We start from the raw sequence: 22,531 nt of genomic DNA, 5'->3' as shown, positions 1-22,531 counted from the left end.
ACACTATACCACACCACACCACACTAAAATGTGATTCACTACAGTAGTTATGATTTAGTTTTGATTAGAAGGCCTGATCTAGCTGGCAATTTAATCCTCTCTTATAAGAATATACAAGTGCAACTTCAGGGAATTTCCTTTTTCTCCCTACATTCTATAATGTTACCTGCTATAATTTGTCACCAAATTATGCAATTTTTTAAAATGAAGGTAAACAACCTGTCAACCTGTCAAGATTAATTCTTTCATAAAATGTGTATTTTATGTTGGCCAGAAAAATCCTTAGCTCTAGAAATGGTTCCTGTAGGGATAATTTGGAATGAAATCAGGACTACTTATTTTGTAAAAACTTCCTGTGAGTATGTTTTGTGGGCCAGAGTCCATTTCATCAAATTTATGAAATTTTGGTATGAGTACATCTGGGACTGTGTATGCAAGGAAGTGAAATCTGGCCACAAAAGAGGGAGCAGTTTTACCCAGCTACTTTTCTCAGTTTTGTTTCCAGAGAAATCACTTTAAAGTCACTTCTTAAGAAAAAGCAGTTTAAAATACCGTGTTTCTCATATAATAAGGCCTGGTCTTATTTTTTTTAAGCCCCGAAAAAATGGCTAGGATGACTTTTCGGGGGTGAATTAATTTATTTCCCGCCCCCCACACACCCTTGCCTATGGTGCCCCGTGGGCAGCTACGCCTCGCCACCAGCCACTCCTAATGGCCAATCATGGTGGAGCGTGGAGGGCTCCCTAACCCTGCCAAGTGCCTTTGCTGCAGACCCTGGTCAGCAAGCAGGCGGCAGGGATGTCCGCCGGCAGCGTTTCAGCTGCTTCTCAGGCCTCCATAGCTTTCACGGTTCCCACTGGTGCTGGCGCCTCTCTCACCAGCGCCGTCTTCAACAACAGCATTTGAGTTGCTCCCGCTTTTACCCCATCCCTGTAACAACAGGGGGAAAAAAAGATTTTGAGGTACCTGGGAGTGCCGCGCACTGCGTTTTGGTTTAATCCCGAGTGTCTGGGTGGGCATGAGAAGAGTCGAGCGAGCGTCTCTGCTGCTGCTATCCTTGGTGCTCCAGTCTCGGGCACTGCAAGTTCCCAAAAGTCCTGGGGCGCAGCCCACTCCTGCATTCCAAGCGCGCCCAGGCTGAGCTGCAGCTGGCCCTCTCTCGCCAGTGCCGTCTCCAACAACAGCTACGGAGGCCTGAGAAGTGGCTGAAATGCTGCTGGCGGACATCCATGCCAACACTGCTCGCCTGCTGACCCGGGTCTGCAGCAAAGGCACTTGGTGGGGTAGGGAGCCCTCCGCGCTCTGCCATGATCGGCTGTTAGGAGCAGCTGATGGCGAGGCGTAGCTGCCCGCGGGGCACTCCTAATAGCAAATTTCCCCCCGCCTCCCCCCCAATTTCGCATGTTTTAAATAGGCCTAAATTTGGGGGGAGGGGCTTAATTTCATTTTATGCCTAGAAAATATTCTGGGTCTTCCTATTGGGGGGGCATATTGTTGGAGAAACACGGTAATATACCCCAAAATGTTCCTTCTAAGTTGTGCAGGCATGCTTAAGGTTATCTGAACTTAATCAGACTTGCTTGAAGATAGTTTTTCTCAGCAAAGTTCTGAATTAACAGTCTCAAATTGGATTGTAAACAAAATCATAGATAATCCTGTGCTATCTCCACTGAGTTTCATTAATTGATCAGGAAGTGGATTACTGAAAAGATTGTTGAATAAGTTATTAAAATGGAAGCAGTAATTCAGTTTATTCATTTATCATCATGGATGAATATTTTTTGATGCAAACAATCATGCATACAGCTTTTCAAATACCACTTTTTATATGATAATAAACACAATACAGTGTTAAGCTAATTTTCTTGATCAGCAGATATATTTGCAATGTTAACATTATGCCACAAGGGCAGTCAAAAAATGACTATGATGAGCATGGCCAGTATAAAATGTCTATTCTCTAGTAAAAAAAACGATTGAGATTGTTCTGGTTTTTTTTCTAATTATTAGTTATTCTTCTCAGCAACCATACACATTTTTGTTTATTCTCATTTCCTGTTTGTTTATTTACTTAAAATTATCTTTTTAAAAATATAATGATTACCTGAGACAGTGAGAACAATTAATCAGTGAAACAGCTTGCCTCCAAAAATTGTGGGTGTTCCATCATTGGAGGTTTTTAAGAAACGATTGGACAGCCATTTTTCTGGAATAGAATGGGGTGTCCTGAGCAGGGGTTGAACTAGAAGACCTTTCCAGACCCTTCTGTTTCCTTCCAACTCTGTTATACTCTTCCTATTATACCTGTAAGCTATACAAGTTAAACATTGCTAGAGTATTAGTCACATCTACTTGCTAACTATCTGTATTTTACACCTGTGAGGTTCCTACCCCCAAAATAAGCCCTAATTAAGACTGCCCACTCCGATGGGGCGAGGCGAATGGGTAAACATTAAGTAGGGTTGGGAGAGTGGAGCTGCCCTACTTACTAGGCCTTGCACACTCTGACACCTGACTTGCCTTGCCGGCCCACTTCTTCTGTGGCTGCTTGCTGCCGCTTGCACACATTGCCTCCGCCCTCTGTTTCGTCACCAGAGGCCCTTCCAGAAAGGCCTCTGCAGCAATAACAGAACTCCGGATTGATCGCAAGTGATCCACAGAAATAGTGGGCCGGCAATGGGCTTCTGCTGAGTGGGGCTGTCAGTGCCTCTGCCGCAAGGTGAATCAGTGGAACATCCCCTCCTCCAGGGGTGGGATTCTACCAGTTTGCACCTATGCGCTAGAACCGGTTGTTAACATTATAACTTTGAATGGTCACTCCACACAAGCAAAGTACCAGCAAAGGAGGGAAAAAAACTCCAGAGAAGTTTCTGAGACAGGAAGTCTAGTCCTGCCAAGAATGTAATAAGGGTTAACAGAGAGGCAATTTCTGTAAGGAACACCAGAATGTTTCCTTCCTGTCTTCTTTACAGGCTTAGGCCAGTAATTTCTCCTAACAACCGGTTCTCTGAACTGCTTATAATGTTAACAGTTACGAGAGGCCAGGCGAGAAGATGCGTGCCCCGATGTGAGTGATATTGAGTTGGCCACGCCCAGACAACAACATGACCACCAAGCCATGTCCACCCAGTCACATGACCACCAAGCCACGCCCACCAACTAAGCCACGCCCACAGAACCAGTTGTTTAAAAAAATTGAATCCCACCCCTGCCCTTCCCCCCCCAACCCCTGAAAATAAGACCTGGTGCCTTTTTTTGGTGAGAGAAAAAAAAATAAGACCAGCTCTTACTTTCGGGGGAACACAGGTATTAGTATGAAACGAATAGGTTGCTTATAATGTCTTGTTTAATAAAAACTTTACCTTTATATTACTTTACTTCCATTGTTCTAAAGGCAGTCAAAACAAGAATTATGCAGTTTCCAGGCAATCCTGAAATGTCTTCAACAATTTTCCAGCGGAGGGCTATTTTACAACACCCAACAAAGCATGTATATACCCATTCATTCCTAACTTGACCACAGATGATAGACCTAGGAATGAATACTTGTTTGGCCACTGTCAACACAGTGTAATGACACCATGGAATGAGTTTCTCTATAAAGCCGCTTCCAAGGGACAGTATGATTTAATGGTTCCATCTAGTTTGCATACTGGCTGGCTGTTTCAGAGTCTGGCTCTCTGACAGTAGTCTGTGGTTTGCTGGGTGTGTTGCTTCACTGCAGCAGGTATCAAATTACTGAATACTAAATCAACAAGGGTTTTCTAGGAAAGCCATGTTGCAAAGGTACATTGGCAGTGCCAAGATCACAGTCTCTTATTTACTTCTTCACCATTTTAACAAGCAGTTCTGTGCTTTCAAGTTAGTAAAAGCTAACTTGAGTAAAGTCACAGCAAAAATAACAATTTTGCTGCCCAATTTCCCTGATATTGTGCTTTACCCCATATGCCATAAAACACATACTGTACTAGGATGTTCCCTTCTTAGTTTTTGCACGGTAGAGTTGTATTATAGATGTTGGAAATTCAGATAGTGTTATTGGTTCTACTAGTATAATGAATATCCTACACTTCCTGGTATGGAGATAGATAGATGGATGGGTGGGTGGATGGATGGATGGATAGATAGATAGATAGATAGATAGATAGATAGATAGATAGATAGATAGATCCAAAATTGTAAAATTCTGGCATACTCTCTTGAGGATATATGCAATTTAATTAATGAAGATGTACTGGGTCATCATGGAATCTCAATTATATGTTTTGTGCAATTTTCATTAGGCATACACAACAATAGTTAAGCGAATCCATTATGCTATGGGGCAGTTTTTGTCAGAAGCAGGAAGTAAACATTGGATTCCACCAGAAACATTGTAAATTGTGGTCACTGTGACCTCAGGGCACTGCATAGATTCAGACTGCTTGCTGAGCACCTAAAATGCAGTCAAATGTGCTTTAAGTCCAGGTCATAAGTCTCTTTTGGGGGATTTGCTACAACTTTGGTTGCTAAGCAACTGGTCGTATCGTAACTGGAGGACTATTTATAGTACTTCTCATTTGTTCAACAAACTTATTTGCAGTAAGTTTCTTTCGAAAAGCCATTTTGAATGTAGTAATTCTAGAACAGGATTACATAAAAAAAGTTTGACCTATTTTTTTTTATAGTCTCCTTTTGCAGACTTTGGCCTCATTCTAGCAAAATCTCACATCACTATAACATGAGCCACATACTGTAACTACTATGAAACCTTTGTCAGCCTCAGTAATGCAAATAATGACGACCTGATTAAAGGAAATTTCTGGTTGGACAATATGATATTTATGGAAAGTTTCTCCACACCAAGTGGAGAAACAATGATAAGCAGGAATGGGGCCCATAAATTGCATTTTCTAATCCAAAAAAACCATGAATGACAGAATACAGAAACAGAAGACAGAATTAAAAATAAGTAGGGGTGCAATATCTTTCAGTTGTCTTGCGTTTGCGGTTTTGTTATTGTTGTTATTGCTGGTTCTTCCCATCCTAGTTAACTTATTCTTAATCTTCATTGCCTCACATGTGATGATTGTAGTAACTGTAAATTTTGGGAGATATAATCCCAATACATCTGGAGTACACCAAGTTTGAGGAAAGAGCAAAGACTGGTAAATTGGGGTTCAAGACTTAAGTCACCATATTTTTCTCTATTCTTGGGTTGAAGAATACAGGGAAATTAACCTGAACATTCAGGGACACTCTGGAGGTCAAAGCTATAAGGATCTAGTTCCTGATTCAACCACCCATTCTAGGAGCTGAGACTTGAATTTCATTCTTACTAATTAATAAAATTAGCCACTTAAAAAAATATAAAAAACATTGCAACATTAAAAAAAATAGCATGTTCAGCGCTCCCACATTTGTCATGATTCAACATTTAGGCACCTTTGACCTGGATGATTGAGTCTTCATTGACATTTTTCAACACATTTGGGAAGAAACTCCTGAAGTTGCTATGACAAGAATTGGTACATTCCAACTCTAACTCTCTGCCTAACAAATTTTGCTCTGACTGATGAAGTTGCTTGGATGAGCAATGAAACACCTCAGACTAACAAAGTTTGGTCCAGTTGCCATGAGTTCACCTTTAGACACCTTTGGCCTGGATATTTGAGTCTTTATTCATTCATTCCCCCATTTTGGGGGAAAACCCCTGACATTGGTGTGACAAGAGTTGGTACATTCCAACAACTGTCTGATTCCCTGCCTCACTAATTTTGCTCTGATTGATAAAGTTGCTTGGATGAGCAACGAAATGTCTCAGATTAATGAAGTTTGATCCAGTTTCCATGACTCTTTAGACTCCCAAGAATGTAGTAGTCCATTATAGTGGATCTGAAAGACTTGATAAGAGGATGATGGCACTGTCATGTTCATTTCTGCTCCCTTCATTCTTGATCTAAACCCCCTTTATATATACTATAAGTAGACTCCTTTACTCATGAGCGAAATGGAAAGCTGTTCCATTTTAGTCTTACAAGAAAGGCAGAGGAGATGGGAAATAGTGATTGTTGTAGAGCGGCGGAATAACCTGAGGCGAACACAGAGCGAACTTCAGCTTTTACTTTATTGTAACAATAAAGGGTTGCCGCGGCTGCCGCACTAACAAGGTAGCCAGCTGGCGGACAACAGCTGATGCCGTTTGACAGCTTCTTTTATAGCCGGCTGTCAAACAGCATCAGCCAATAGGAACGGTCCGTGTTCCCGCTGGAAACACGGACCGGAGTGAAGACTTCAGCTCAGTCTTTCCCGAACGCCACAATGATCAGTCAACCCTTTCCTGCCTTTCCTTCCCACTCATATGCTGTCCTTGCTAATAAACCTATTTTTCTTAAATGATTCAAGCACATAAGGCTGTTGATATCCTATTACTCATCCTCAAACTGCATAAGTATTGAACCCTTGAAATAACTTAAGGAAAAGAAGAAGAAGAACAAGACTTCTGCTTCCGATACTGTATGGAAAATGCACCATTTTTTCCCCCTTAAGACTACTGAGGCTATTATAATGGGAACAGAGAATAAATCTCTGCCAGGGTGTGCTAGATAAGATTAAAACCACGACTGATTATATTTGAATTATCCTGCTTGCTCATCAGAAATCCCTCCATTAATGTATTGGATCATGTATTGATTTTATACTCTGCATTAAAATGAGGGCTGCACAGTTCTCACACATGTAAAATCTGTGAACTGCTTATATTTTGGAAATGACAACATGTGCTAAAGTGCAAATATTGGTCATTTGTGAGCTCTATCTTTGAATATTTATTTTATTATTTATTAAATGTATACAATGCCCATTTCACCAGGAAGGCAACTTTGTTTATTTTTGTGCCACTCAGAAATGGATCGTCTTTGTTGTTTTGTGTCATGTTTTAAACATAACTGGTGAATTGCAAACACATTTGTTCTTTTAACTTTTGTAAAGGGTGTAATAGGATGCCCTTATCCAGAGACTATGAAACCTTCTGTAAAGCTAATAAAACAAAAGTTGAGAATTATCTTCCCAAGCAATACCAAGGAAAAGTGCTTTGCAAGAAAAATTGATATGAAACTAGAAGAGTCTTGTCCTGCACTGGCTGGGGTTTAAAAAGTAGATTAGATTTGGCAATGTCCCTATACTATTCTTTCAAGGATATATTATGCTCCTGTTTATAAGCATGTGTTTAGTATTCGTTCATTTGTTTCCAGTATGTCAGCTACCCTACAATAGCATTCCTAAGGTGATTTAGCATAAGAAATCAAACCATTCAGAACCATTCTAATAATGGTAGATTTAGAGTAGGAATGTCAAACTTGATTTCATTGGGGCCCACATCAGGGTTGTGTTTGACCTGAGGGGGGCAGGAAGCGTGGCTAGGGTGGGTGTGGCCAGCTTGATGTCACTTGTATCAAGGGGGTACCTGTAGTGGCCTGAGTGCTCTGCCAGTGAAAGTGGCTCCCAAGCTCCATATTTGGCAAGGAAGGCCTCCCGCAACCCTCTGCCAATGAAAATGGAGCTTGGGAGTGCCATGCACAGCTCTTGAAAGATACATTTTCACTGGCAGAAACACCACGGGCCAGTCCTTCAATGTTTCCAGGGCACCCCACGGGTCCAATCTAAGAATCCCGCAGGCCAGATCCAGTCCCCCCCCGTACCTTGAGTTTGACACCCCTGATATAGAGTATTCATACAATCAGAAAAAGGCACTCATACAATCTCAAAAGGCTAAAAATAGCTTAAAGCTAACAGAGAAGAAAAGATCCATCCAGTCTATTCCTATGTTAAAATCAGGCCTGAAACTAATTTGAAATTTTCTGGAAAATCAGTTTCATGCAGTGGATCTTTATAATAAGCTGGCAACTACCCTCTTGAGAAACTGTTACACTAATTGTTTTGGTTACTTCTTGTGGGCCAAGGTCTGTTATTGTTGTTTTTCCTTCAATAGCGGCTTTTTCCCAGTCCCTGCAAGAAACATGGACCATTCACTGTCAGAAAATTTCAATGCACTTGTGTCTGAGAGGATTTTCAAAGCATCCTTTAGTTTTAGTACTGTAACTTGACTAGAATATCGGAGAAAGAAAGACGGAGAAAGAACTGGATTTTGATCTGGCACAAAATATTGTATCTTATATTTAAGGAGACTACAGTAGAAGTAAGGGAACCTTGAGGTTTCCAACCTCAGCTGCAGCCAGCAGTGTCCATTTGGTCTAGGAGCAGGATCTCTGATTTATATTCTGTCTCTGCTCAAATGAGCACTCAACATGGCTCATAAATTTTAAAGGCACAGTTCAAAGATTAAAAAGAGAATGAATGCTAAAATGATTAACTCTTAAGAGGATGGAGAAAAAACCATACATTGTTGTAGTCCAGCATTATCTTGGAGGGCTGTAAGTTCTCCCCTGGGCTATGGAAAAATCCAAACTTGCATGGCTTTAGTGTAAGCTGTCTCACATTTATTTAATTATGCATATTGCATTTATTTACTTAACCGTAAAAGTTAAAGAAAGGCTTCACTCCAAGTCTAGTGGGAAAAAAGTGTCTCAAGTGAAAATCCTATAACTTCTCTCTTTCTCTTTATTTTTAATCCCTGCATTTTTAAGTTATACATGCTTTGTTTGTTTGTTTGTTTTTTAAGTTCCTGACATGCAGTGTACAGGTTTGATTGATCCTACACATAGCTTTTGTTAGAACGTTATTTACAGCAAATGTTGGATTTTATGTGAGTTGCCAGAGAAATGAATGATCAGTGTCAAATTGGATGGCTGTAATAACTCTACTGTTGCTGTGAAGTACAATATGCCTCATCCTTTTAACATTTACAGCTCCTGTGTAGCTTGCTGATGACTCAAGGAAACCTATGCTCTTATCTTAACCAGGCATTTGTAGCCTTTAGCTGTTAATATGCATATATGAAAGGGTGGCATGTAGGATATCAAGAAACATGTGTGTTCCTGTAGATATCCTTGTTCAGTTGCTCTTCTTGCATGTCTGTCTTTGTGCTGCCCCAATACACATTTTGATGCTTGTTTTTAATTTCAGCAGTAAAATTGTATTTCATGCTGTAAATCCAATGAAACATGATACCCTTCTTTTAACATTCTCATAAATTTCCAAATTTATTTTCAGTAATGACATATGCTGCTAGTCTGTAATACATGCCTTCAATCTTTGCCATTATTAATCTTAAAAACTGTCATTATTTGGAAATTTTGCACAGCAACTGTTAAGAGAAAACAGAATTATGTGTGGTGATAAGCCACTAGCTCTCAGTGATTTTTTTTTTTTTGAACCAACAGTTCAACTCAGGTGGTAATATGCACAAGTCTTAGCATATACCAATGTCTTCTTTTATTTACTTCTAGGAAATCAAACATGAAGCCAGTGACTTTCCATGTAAAATAGCCAAACACCCGAAAAACAAAAATCGCAACAGGTACAGAGATGTCAGCCCCTGTAAGTATTGTGACCTTCTCAATTTACTTACAAAAACTGTAGCATTGTTGTCAGTGAAGATTCTCAGTCATCCAGGTAGAGTTATCTGGAAGTTATCTGAAAAGTTATCTGAAAAATAGCTTATATCCCAGGGCAGTAGCTCTTTTGAATTCTACTGTATAGTGCAGTGTTAGTGCAGTGTTGCGGGTTTTCTGTTCAATGTGTGGAATGTGAAGGGTGTATGTTTGTGTTTATTTTCATGGCCATGATGTGCACTGAAGATGTTTGATTTCATTGTACGAAGTGAAATGACAATAAAGTAAACTAAACTAAACTAAAGTTGTGTCATGGCAACTAGATGTAAGTCCAGTTGCCGTGACTCAACTTCCAGATATAGCATTATTATTTTTCTAATATAATTTTTCAAAGGAACAGGGTTTTTCAAATGTAATACCAATCTATGAATTAGCATTACAGTACAGGTAATCCTCAGTTTACAACTGTTCATTTAGTGACTATTCAAAGTTACAATGGTACTGAAAAAGTGACGTGACCATTTTTCACATTAATACCCATCGCAGCATTCCCATGGTCACTTGATCAAAATTCAGTCACTCCTATTTATAATGGCTGTAGTGTCACAGGGTCATGTGATCACCTTTTGTGACGTTCTGACAAGCAAAATCTGGAGAAACTAGATTCACTTAACAACACTTAACTTTAACAACTGCAGTGATTCAGTTAATGACTGTGACAAAAAGGTTGTAAAAGGGGGCAAATGTCTCACTAACTTTGGGGTCAATTGTCTATGTAAGTCAAGTGCAACATATTTAGGATTAGGTAGGCTTTACTTAATATGTCTTACTGAAGTCCCCGTTGAGTGAGATGTCAAGTAAGTAGAGCCACCTCATGAAAATTTGTGGGCCAGGACTTTCTGAGGTAGAAGATTTTTTGTTCATTGCATGTTTTGTTATGTTAAGTTTATTTTAGGGATCAAGAAGATTTTTTTTTCATTGCATTCTTTTGTTATGTTAAGCTTGTTTTAGGGCTTACAGTACAGCCCTTGTATTTCTTATTCCAAAAATCTCGGAAACTTGGCAGCCAATTTCTTGCAATTATAATCAGATGAGGTTCTGGGAATTGCAAAACAGGGTTTCTGAAAAAAGCACTATCCAGGAGTGAGTTGTGTAATTGTAAAGAGTCATTTATATTCAGAGATTAGATAAAATAATCCTATGTAGAAGAATTTACACACCTGGATCATGGCTTGCTGCTCTGAATTATCTCATGGTAGAGCAGAAATACAGTACAAAGAGCACAACAAAAAGAGACCAAAATGTGCATGAAATATGCAAGGCTTTGGAAAGGAGGTTGAAATGGCCATCACTGTAAAGGTAACAATTAAAAATCTTCAAATACATCAGAAAAATACCTTGGGATTATAGTCAATTATGCACTAAATGTGAGTTGGCATTGGATATGTGGTAAAAAGACCAATGTTAGATTGCACTAAAGAAAATATAGGTCCCACAAAAATGGTAAACAATAGGTCCACTGTATCCTTCATTGGTCTGTTCCCACTTTGAATGTTATAACCATTTATGGCACCACATAGGAAATACTTTGATAAAATGGAACAGATTCCAAAAAGAGCAATAAGGCTGACTGAGCAATTAAGAAACTGAAATCTATCAACAAGAAAACTAGAAATATGTAACTTTGAAAAGACCCATAGGGGTCTTTTCAGCTATCTGGAAGGGTGTTATGTAGAAATAGTGGCTATGACATATGGCAATTAATTCCAAAGTGGGGTGGGGGAAGCTTACAGAAATGTTCTCATTAAATCCTAAAAAATTAGTGTGGGTGGGAGATGGTGAAAGGGGATTTAAAAATCAAATACTTGTGGTTAAAATTTTGTCTCACATTCACATCACGACCCTGGTTTTCTTTTGCATCTGCTCATCTCCAAGTGTTACAGTCATCTACTCAGGAGCTTTACTTTGATTGTCATTTGTGCTACACACTCAGATTGCCAATCTGTTCTTCTCCATATGTTAGAATATCTCTACAATCATTTAATAGACTAAAAATCTGTTGAGCCTTCCAGGAAAACTCAATACATGCTATAGTGTTGCACATAATTTTGCTTACTGATCAGTTCTAGAGATTCTTTTTATGGTAACCGCCATTGATTTTGTTTGTTTTAGATAAAATGGTTTCCAGTCAGTTTGGTTTTCCTGTAAAACCCCTATTCTTTTATATCTGGGTCGGCTAAAGGGAACAAACTTTAGATCTTTAAAACTGTCAGACCGCTTTGAATATTGATAATCAGTGGGTTGGATTCTAAGAAATGTTAACTGAACAATATATATATATATATATATGACAATTTAGGTGAAGCAATTAAGTATTTTTATGATAGAGATTTCAGTTTCTCCTGAGAATGAAAGCAATGGTTTATGGAAAAGATTATAAAATCCTGCATATAAGATGGTAAATTCTATATTAACATATCTCTATGTCTCTCTGTATTATGCTTGTTCTAAATAAGATTATACACAATCAAAAAAAAAAGTTCTTCTGCAGTATTTCTAGAGCCCAGGGTAGTTTATATTGCTAGGAGCATCCATGGTTGGCTTCATCTGGTTTTCCTGGTTACAGGTAATTTAACTAATATAACCCACGTGCTGATAATCCAACATTTAGCTTACTGTAAAGCATTCTACATGGTACCATTCATGTACCTGTTTGAGAAGCTGCAACTAGGACAAAATAGAGCTATTTGTTGTTGAATGTTATATACATTCCGTGCTGAAGTATAGATTTATTGCATGTGAAAGCTCTCTACAAGAATCTGAACTACTCTATCCTTCATTGATCTGATCCCACTGTGAGTGTTATAATCATTTCTGGCACCACACTTTAGGAAATATTTTTTTTATAAAATGGACCAGGTTCAGAAAAGAGCAAAATACATGTGACAATTTAACAAATTGTCAAAGCAAATTGCAGTAGATAAGAATCAATGGAATTCAAGGTGGGCTCTTGTAGGTACGAAGGGACTCAAAACTGATGATGCACTTGATCCTTCCCTTGGGCTCAGTCTGGATGTCTCCTACAAAATACCTTCTTATTGATTGTGTCACTGTGTGGAGTGTTCTATCTCCACCACCCTCTGAAGAAGCAAATATCTGTTCTATTATTTAGATGTTTATTGAAGAGTTTCCTTGTGTGAATGATAACTGATTTTTTTCCTGTTCCCACTCATACATTAACTTACATGCTTTGTGTCCTTTGTTTTAACATACTTGTTATGTCTCCTCTTGGAGATTCAAACGAACAAACACAAGCAGCCGTTTCACAATCAAATCAAACTGAAGGAAAATAACAAGATAACGACTGGCAGAAACGGTTAGAATTCCCCTTCAAAATTCAAACAAACAGAGATCTCTTTGCAGTAACGTCCTCACTCAAATAGACATTTTGTTTCTGGCAAAAGGCACCAGCTCAGCTGTGTCCTTTTATACCCATTAAGGCAACGTGCTAATTAACTGGCTTGCCCTTCAGATTAACGTTCCCTGGTTCTGACGTCAATCCACGATCTAACAGTCATCAGATTCAAAATTCCTAACAGTACCAATCCTTCCAATCACAACACTATCCCCCACCGCAGGGCCCTTCCCCCGAGTCTGATGATTAACTTGACGATGTTTCGTTGACAACCCCACTCTGTCTCCCACAGCCAATGGAGGCGTCGCTCGTTCCAATTGTCTCAGGTGGTCTACACATTGGAGACTTGGAAAAGAAATACCGTTCTGCGACCAAGCCACCAACGGATTGTGCAAACGCAACCAGGACATTCCGAGCACCAAAGGGAGATGAAGGTTCGAGGTGATATAAAAACTTATCGCCTCCTCATGATCCCCAATGATCATACGCACTGGCTGGGTGGCAAAACGAATGGGCCCAGACTTGAGCTCATGCCCATCCACGGTTTCCACCTTAATGGGTGGATGTACAGCAACCAATGGGATCCCATAGAGCTTAGCAAAAGCTCGGTCCATAAAGCTGGTTGTAGCCCCTGAGTCCACCAACGCAACAGCAGGAATTCCCTCCTTCTGTGACTGTAGAAAAATCCGAGTGTCCAAAAGTAAATGCCGAGGAGGGCCAGGATTTACTTCAGCAATTTGAGGTGGGGATGTGAAATGTGTCCGACCTAGGGTTTCCTTGAGGTCAGGTCTACCCTTTTTTCCTGACGAGCCAAGAGTGGTTTCAGGTGCGGGTCTGCGGTTCCCTCTCCGATTGCAGGAATTAACAAAATGTCCCAGACCCCTGCAATAAAGGCACAAGCCTTCCTGGAACCGTCTCGAACGTTCCCGCGCTGTTAAGCGAGGGCGGAGTGCTCCCAACTCCATCGGCTCCTCTGTCTTAACCATGGGTTGGAAAACTCTCGGTGGCGTGGGTTGTGCACGAGAAAACGAAGATGGTTCCATACCGAGCCATTTGCGTCCACGTTGCTGTAAACGAGCTTCAATTCGTAAGCACTGAACTATCAATGCATCCAAAGTTAAAGCCCTCTCTGAATGGACCAGCTCATCTTTGATGGCATCAGACAAGCCTTCCTGGAATGCAGCCATATGAGCCGGTTCGTTCCAGTTGGATTCCAAACATAAACGAAATTCTGCAACGTAATCCTGCAGGGAACGTTTCCCCTGATTTATGTCCCATAAACGTCTGTCCACAGTTTGTATCTTAATTGGGTTCTCAAACATCACTCTCATTTGTTGAAGAAAACCCTGGAAATCATTCAACAACGGGCTATCTTGAACTAACAAAGGAGTAGCCCAATTAGCAGCCTGCCCAGATAAGAGGCTAAGAATGAATCCTGTCTTGGCCCGATCATTTGGAAACTTTTCAGGCCTCAAGGACATAAATAATTGACACTGCCCCAGAAATGCCGGAAACATGTCCGTTTGCCCAGAAAATTTCTCCGGCATGGATACTGGGCTTTTCCTCACAGGAGGGGCAGGGGGAACAGCAGCAGGACTTGGTAAGCTGGAAACATAATTCAGCAATTGTGTTACCTGATTCTGAAGCGTCACATTGCTTTGCAGGAGCTGATTTATTTGCTGTTGCTGCTGCTCTACCAAACGCTGCAGTTGATTTAAATCCATCTTGCTTGAAAGATGGTTTGTTTTGGCCAGAAACAATAATGTTATGTCTCCTCTTGGAGATTCAAACGAACAAACACAAAGCAGCCGTTTCACAATCAAATCAAACTGAAGGAAAATAACAAGATAACGACTGGCAGAAACGGTTAGAATTCCCCTTCAAAATTCAAACAGAGATCTCTTTGCAGTAACGTCCTCACTCAAATAGACATTTTGTTTCTGGCAAAAGGCACCAGCTCAGCTGTGTCCTTTTATACCCATTAAGGCAACGTGCTAATTAACTGGCTTGCCCTTCAGATTAACGTTCCCTGGTTCTGACGTCAATCCACGATCTAACAGTCATCAGATTCAAAATTCCTAACAGTACCAATCCTTCCAATCACAACACTTACTGCTGTTTTCTAACTATAAATCTGTTTCTTAAAACGCTTTGAGAATTTTTACAGAAAGCATTGTATCAGTGTTTTATGTAGAATGAAAAAATAACATCGGGCGTGACATTTAGCTCATGGTATCATACCTTATTAAATATTTTTCCCAAGAACACTTGATAATGGTATAGGAACTTTTCTTAAGAATAAAGGTTTTGCTTTGTGTTACATATATTTGGAAACAAAAAGAGCTTTCTTCTTTCATCTGAAACTAACTGTTTAGCAAAATTTAAATATTATATAAGTGTTTAATAGCGTGGCTTCTTATCCATTCTGTAGTTGACCACAGCCGAATTAAGCTGGAGCAAGGTGACAATGATTATGTCAATGCAAGTTTGATAAAAATGGAGGAGGCAAACAGAAGTTATATCCTTACACAGGTAAGAGCTTTAAGAGAATAATAGAAAGGAAATGGTAGTCTTTCTCTCCTGTATTTTGGCCTTGGAGATCACAGCTGGTAACTGTGTGGGAAAACAAGTGAAATGCTTTACTATCATGCAGTTATATGCTTTAGGTATAGTATGCTATTCTGCCCTTTCCCAGTTCCTGTAATGCCGCTTTTTGGTGAGGGTGGATGTTTCTGACACAGATGAGCAGAGAACAACAGGTGTATATGACAAGGCTATATATATATATATATATATATATATATATATATATATATCCCCAGCAGGATCACCTGTGGTGTGAAAGTCCTCCTAGCTAAATCAAGCAGGCACTGATATTGGAAAATAGTGATGCTGCAGGCAGATGATGACTTTAGTGAAAACATCAAAGGTATCATTTCATACTGTGGAGAAAGCAATGATAAATCCCTCCTGTATTTTATCAAGACGCTGCATGGATAGAAACTCATTAGATTATGATTGACAGCAAAGTCCCTCAAGTCAAATAGGACAAAATGCTATGAAGGAAGAGTTGTGGAACTTTTAGAATACTGACAGGGTTTATGATATGGCTAGATTAAAGTCTTAAGGACATCTAGTTGCTAATATAAGTAGTTCTCGACTTACAGTCATAATGGAGCCTACCTGTTATCATGTTATGGCAGTTGTAATCATGTGGCTTTCCCAAATTTACAGTTATTTTTCTGTGGTAGTTATTAATACCATGATTGTTTAAGCAAATTCATTGTTGGCGGTGGGGCATGTTTGCTGAAAATTGAAAATAAATGCCAGTTTTTAGTAAAAATATTGTAAATGCCAGTCACATGACCATGGAATGTAGATATGGGCCAGTTGCTTGAGCACCCAAAATGTGGTCACATGTTTCCAAGCTTTATAGTTTAACTGTGGGCAGTATGCAGTTCTAGCTAAAAGAATTGTCCTTAAACTGCTAATCCTTTCCTCAGTGGCTTTCAGAATTACATGTTTTTTGGAAGTATGGGCAATACCTAGGAAGATGTGGGTACTTCTTGAACAACTCTTAGGACAATGATGACCAGGGATTAAGGGCCTTTCAATCAAACACATCTGGAAGACACTAATCTCAGGAATGCTAATCTAGCATATTGCCTATTGTTATTAAGACAGAATCAAGCTATCTTCTCCTGAAATAGCACACTGTAGGAAGTGGTGTGCCACACCCTTCCTGTTGGTTGTTGTTCACATCATTTTCTCTTTCCAAAGCTGCTTCCTTTGATAAAATCTTGTCCCCTTAGGTACTTTGAATTATTCATCTGTTCATTTAGCTCTGCTTCAACACTTTTCCTTTAATTTTTTGGATCTGAGCTGTTGAAGATGATTAACATAAGTTTTAACTTCTGGTTTCTTTTTTAAAAGAAATCTGTATTATATAGCAGATATGTCAAAATACTAAGAAGCCACTGGGCACAAATTAAGGAAGCTGTTCTTTAGTTTCATGTTTTATTAAATCTAAAAGCATGAAAATTTCAGTATAGAATCTTTATAAAAGTAGCTCTGTAGGCAACGTTTTAAAGTTCAAGAATCAGCACCAAAATGCTATCTCACAAAACTAACATTTAGCTGGAGATTCTTATTATGTCACCTGTAATACTTCAGATCCTTCAACTGAATGACAGGAGCCTTGGTAGAATTTGGATGAGCAGTGTTTGAGTCCACAGTTTCCATTATCCCATTAAGCTACATCGATTTGAGTTTTAGCCCAAAATTCTCATTGATACTAAGTTGCTTGCTCCTGATTTCTGTTTAGAGGAAAGATGGTAGATAGGACCATAAGTGAGAGGAAAGCAAATAAGTGTATTGTATTTTGTATTATAACCAGTGAGAGCAATTGATTACTTTTTATTATTGTATATACATACACATATATTGTATATGTATATACACAAAAACACACACACACACACACACACATACACATACACGTGTGTGTGTGTGTGTGTGTATTAATTGTGACAAAAGACAACATACATTTGATATTCTAATTGTCATTTGTAAATTAACCAAATGAATTACAGCCATTTTCTGTAAACTGTTGTGTACTTTCAATGTAAGAATTACAGAATATGCCAGGCTTACAGGGACAAAGCTTATCTTTGATTTTTTGCTATTGTTTAAATTCTGATCAATTTTGTATAGTTGTGCTTCAGTATGTCAGTGCAGTCTAGCTTAATTTGATGGAAAAACAAGAACCTTTGACTTAGAAGGTTACCTTAAAAGTGATGGGATAAACATCTAGCAGGAAGAGTAAACACTCTCTAAGACCAAGAACTGTTAAAAGTTATTGAGCTTCCTACCCATGAGTTTTAATGATTCCTCATCCCAGCAAATCAGATGTTGCACTAACTACAGAATATAGGTTATCCTGCTGAGTGACCTTTTTGCCTTAAGAACTTTCCTGTCCCATCTTCCTTGCCTTCAGACCTTGTGGGTGTGTCAACACTGGAAGTTTTTTAAAAGAAATTGGATAACCATTTATCTGAAGTGGTGTAAGGTTTCCTGTCCTAAAGCAGGGGTTTGGACTAGAAGATCTCCAAGGTCCCTTCCAACTCTGTTATTCTATTATTCTGTTATTCCTTCTGGAAATAGGCTTTAATATTCTTGCCTAATTTGTACAAAGAGCTTTGACTTATCTATGGTTAAATATTACTAGCTGGCAACTTCAAAACAAAGCTAACTAGCTTGCAATTGCTTGTTTGCTTGTTGTTGCTTCTAAATTGCCCCAATCTGGATGCCAGATTTTACATACCTAGAAATGGAAGCCACATGGTGTCATATTTAGAATAATTAAATAAGTTTTGTTTGATCATAGTTTTCAGAAATTTGTGCCCTATGAATACTGCTCTTTCTTGAAAATTCAGTATCTTTTTCAGGGTCCACTTCCAAATACTTGTGGTCACTTTTGGGAGATGATTTGGGAACAGAAAAGCCGTGGAGTTGTCATGCTGAACAGAGTGATGGAAAAGGGATCAGTAAGTATATATAATTTTAACTCCTTTGGGAACATGGGTGCATAATTCATGTACATTTTAGAAATCTAGTAAAAATGATCTAAAGTTTTTAATCTAGCAAAAATAAAAAAAATCACCCCACAAAGCATTTTTCTAAAGTAAAAGAAGTGTTGTTTAAGCAGAATGAAAATACAATGGTATCTTTCAAGTTCAGAACTTAAGTTTGCCATGTCTAACAGCCTTGTTGTATGTTTTTTTTTTAAGCAAAGCAGCCTGGAAATTCAGTGCAACATTAAAAAAAACTTTCTTAATCACCAGCACCAAATTTCCAGCAAATACTATATTTTAAGCCCTTCCCCAGAATCACAATTTGCATGTGTTTATTTTAGCTCATGTAAATGTACCTAAATATTATTGCTTTGTGCCAGCAAAGAAGTGTTTGATCGAATTGATTTTCATATTGAGGCATCATTTCTGCTTTTCTAGTCACTTGAAATATGTTTGTACTGACTAGTGTAAATAGGATGCTACAAACTGAACTAGATCTTTTACAGTCTCCTTTCATTATGTAATGAAAATCAAGATCCGAAAGACCTTACAAAGAATTATTTGACATAGTTCATCCTCTTTCAGGAGCTTTATTTTAATGTTTATAACAGTTGTGGTAGAACCTCTTGGGGAAGGAGATTTCAAGCCAAGAATGTTCACCTTCTACTTTTTAGTATGGAAGCCAATATCTGCAATTTGATGGTACTTGGCACTAGAAGTTCTCAGTAGCATGTGTTTTCGATAGACTCTTTTTAAATCTGTATGAAAGCTTACTTCAAGTAGAAGTAAATACTATGTGGAGCAATAGTTCTCAATGTCATAAATCCAAGAAATGCTGGATTTCTCAAAAGCTTATTCCAAAAACCTTCAATAAGAACAGTAATAATGAAAACAGCTATTCAATCCCTAACTGGCCTAAAGTAGAAGAGCCATCTGAAATTACAGAAGACCCACTACCAATTAATTTGCAATAGACTATGTTGAAGGAGGTAAAGTAAAAAATTGGCATTATATGGCAACTTTCTTTGTTCTTAAAGACAATTTATCTTCTGTTCTGAAATGCCTCTCTTCTCAATGCAAGACTTAATAATTGAAAATGTTGACTATGTTGTAGGTTATCTGGCCTGTGCCTGAAATGACCATGCAGCAAATAACATGCCTAGAAAATATTTGCTGTGTACAGGCACGCAAAGATTCTTTAAGTTGATAAGGAAAATGCTCCCTTGGAAATATGTTATTTCAGAAAGTGTATTGCATAGCTGATGATAATTTTCTTCATATTCCTTTTCCTAGTCATTATCTCCCCATAATTTTTTATGTTGAATGTCTGCCTATAGATAATCTTTCTAAAGAAACAAAAATAGTTCAAGATTAAATACATTTTATATGCTCATTGTTTATTGCATAATGGAATTTTGTATCTCAGGTATTAGTATCAAATTAGTTAATTAATTATCAAATTAGTATGCAAATGGCTGATTAAATAATTCCTAAACAGTCTGAAAATTGTTCAGGACATTTGCAGAAAAGCCAGATAATAGTAGACCATGTTTGGTTAACTTTGTAGTTTGTAGTCCCTAAACTAACTTTATCTCTCTCCCCCCACCCACCATATATATCTCCCCCGCCCACCCCCCATATATAGCCACTTACAGTGAACTCTAGGCAGTTTACAAACAATAAAAACACAAGATACAGTAGAACCTCTGGTCACGATCGTATATATAAAAAAATAATCACCCACCCAGCCCCAGCGACAACACACAAATAAGCCGTTCGATGGGCAAAACTTCAGGGCCTTATAAAACACTGTCAAAGTGCAGGGCAGTCTAGTTTCTGCAGGGATGTTGTTCCAAAAGGAGGGAGCCACCATGGAGAAAGCCCTGCCAGATGTATCTCCTTAGGGGACAGGACCTGCAGCATTCCTTGCCTCCCTGCTTGAGTGGCTCGGGGGGGTTGTAACCAGCAAGAGACGTCAAGTCCCTCGGATAAACTGGTCCTTTCTTTAGTAATACAAGTAGTGAAACAGACCTAAAAGAAAAAGTGCTCTGACTTTAGCATTGGCTCAATTATCTTTATGTACTTTTCACTATTACCGATAATTTGGAACAAAGTATGAAATTATAGAGAACTCTTTGGAACAGGCTTCCAATGCCACTAAACAAATGGTTGTGTGGGACATTCAATGTATAGGGATCATTATTTGTCACCATGAGGTACAAAAAAAAAAAAATCATACATGCAGTGAATTCTCTTATATGTTGTAAGGAAAAATAAGTTCACAGGCGGTTATAATTTTCTACTATATCCAGATGAATCGTGCTGTTCAGGTTGAAAGGAAGAAAAACGTTGTTCTCTCTAATAATGAATCAACTTCTTGAAAGCATTTCTTTTGTGAATTCCATTTGATTCTGTTCCATAAAAGACCTTCAGTATAATCATCCCATGCTTAATTATTTTTCATTGGTATTTAATGAGTATAATAATTAATGTCTTTGCTACTTGATAGAAACAAAGGAAGAAAGAATAAGGTTCTTGCTCTGAAAATAGAACACTAAAAATCCATGAACAGTGAACATTTCCTTCTTAACTCCTGCTGAGTTATAATCCTAGCCAGAGAAATTATTTTGTCTTCTGCAGAATAACATTTAGCAAGGGCGTATTTTTTGCGACCAACTTGTATGTTACTTAGTGCAACTTAATTCCAGAATTTTCTAATAAAACTCCCTATCTTCCAGGATTAGATAGATATTTCTAGCATGTACATATCCTAATGATGCATTTCTTGGATTTCCTGGAAGATAATTTCTTTCAAAATTGGTGTGATTAGTCAAAAGCTTAGATAATGAGCAACTCAGACTTCATTTACAATAAACTATTGTAGTCTTTAAGCTATCCCATATGCCATCAAAATTACTTCATAAAGGGTGATTTTTGAAACCAGGTATGAGGTATGCTGGCTGTCTTTATTGCAATTCTTTCATTTGAATTGCAATTAAAACTCTGTGCCTGGGGTTGTCCTGGTGAACATCCAACTATTCTCTAAGGACTGTCCCTTCAATCACTTGGATAATTTTGTTGCCTTGTCATGTTTCTTAGTGACATACTCCGTAATCCCAAAGTAGATCCAGAAATTCAGAATCTATTGTCGAGCCAAATTATTGAGATAGCAGTGGTGTGCTAAGTAGTTGCAGTGTCTTAAGGAAAAATTATTTGAATTTTTCTTGAGTTTAAACCAGAGGTCTCCAAACTTGGCAACTTTAAGACTTGTGGACTTGAACTCCCAGAATTCTCCAGCCAGCATAGCTGGGAGTTGAAGTCCACAAGTCTTAAAGTTGCCAAGTTTGAGGACTCCTGGTTTAAACAGTTACATCTCAGTTTCTTTCTACGTATGTCTGAATGAACATGCATATAAATGTACCCATCTGTGCAGAGCTATACAGATTGAAAGTATAATCTTACAATGGTGTTCTCTTGGCTGTCATATATATTGATGATTTGGTGAGTGTATTTATGTTTAGCTGTATTCATTCTGTGAAATAATTTTCATATAACTCTTCTTTTACTTTCTACCCTTCAGATAAAATGTGCACAGTATTGGCCACAAAAAGAGGAGAAAGAAATGTTCTTTGAAGATACAAACTTCACATTGACTTTAATATCAGAAGACGTAAAATCCTATTATACAGTCCGACTATTAGAACTGAAGAACCTCATGGCAAGTATGATGAAAATTAATCAGTGTGCTGTATTTTGCAGCACTGATTCTCTTTATTAAAATGGGTTATGTTTAGCATCAATGCTTCAAGAATTTCCATAGTTGATAAAAAGTCTTAAGTTTTGATTTCGGATAGTATTTCATTCTAGTTTTGAATATTGCTCATTTCAAGGATTATTATTCTGTGATGTCTGTTGGGAATGGCATTATCACCATCCTGCTGTTACTTCCTGCAACTTTGCATTTGTTAGGCATTATCCAAAGCTTAACAAGATGCTTCCCACTTCCAACTTGCAAGAGAAGTCCATTTTTCATCTTTTATTTATTAATTTAC

The 22,531-nt window shown here is 38.4% G+C and overlaps 1 protein-coding gene across 1 annotated transcript in view; it reads left to right on the top strand.

The window, feature by feature from the left end:
* Positions 1 to 22,531, top strand: part of PTPN1 (protein tyrosine phosphatase non-receptor type 1) — a 93,204-nt gene that overhangs the window by 59,688 nt on the left and 10,985 nt on the right. Inside the window, exons 2-5 of the mRNA XM_026697489.2 lie at positions 9,387 to 9,477; positions 15,338 to 15,438; positions 18,354 to 18,452; positions 22,060 to 22,197. Of these exons, the coding sequence (XP_026553274.1) occupies positions 9,387 to 9,477; positions 15,338 to 15,438; positions 18,354 to 18,452; positions 22,060 to 22,197 (429 nt within the window). The remainder of the gene's footprint in view (positions 1 to 9,386; positions 9,478 to 15,337; positions 15,439 to 18,353; positions 18,453 to 22,059; positions 22,198 to 22,531) is intronic.

This window comes from Pseudonaja textilis, chromosome 3, assembly GCF_049901715.1.
Source record: "Pseudonaja textilis isolate UNSWEBS1 chromosome 3, rPseTex1.2, whole genome shotgun sequence".
Classification (NCBI taxonomy): domain Eukaryota; kingdom Metazoa; phylum Chordata; class Lepidosauria; order Squamata; family Elapidae; genus Pseudonaja; species Pseudonaja textilis.
Note: the sequence above shows the minus strand (reverse complement) of the source record. Positions and strands in the feature narration are given on the sequence as shown.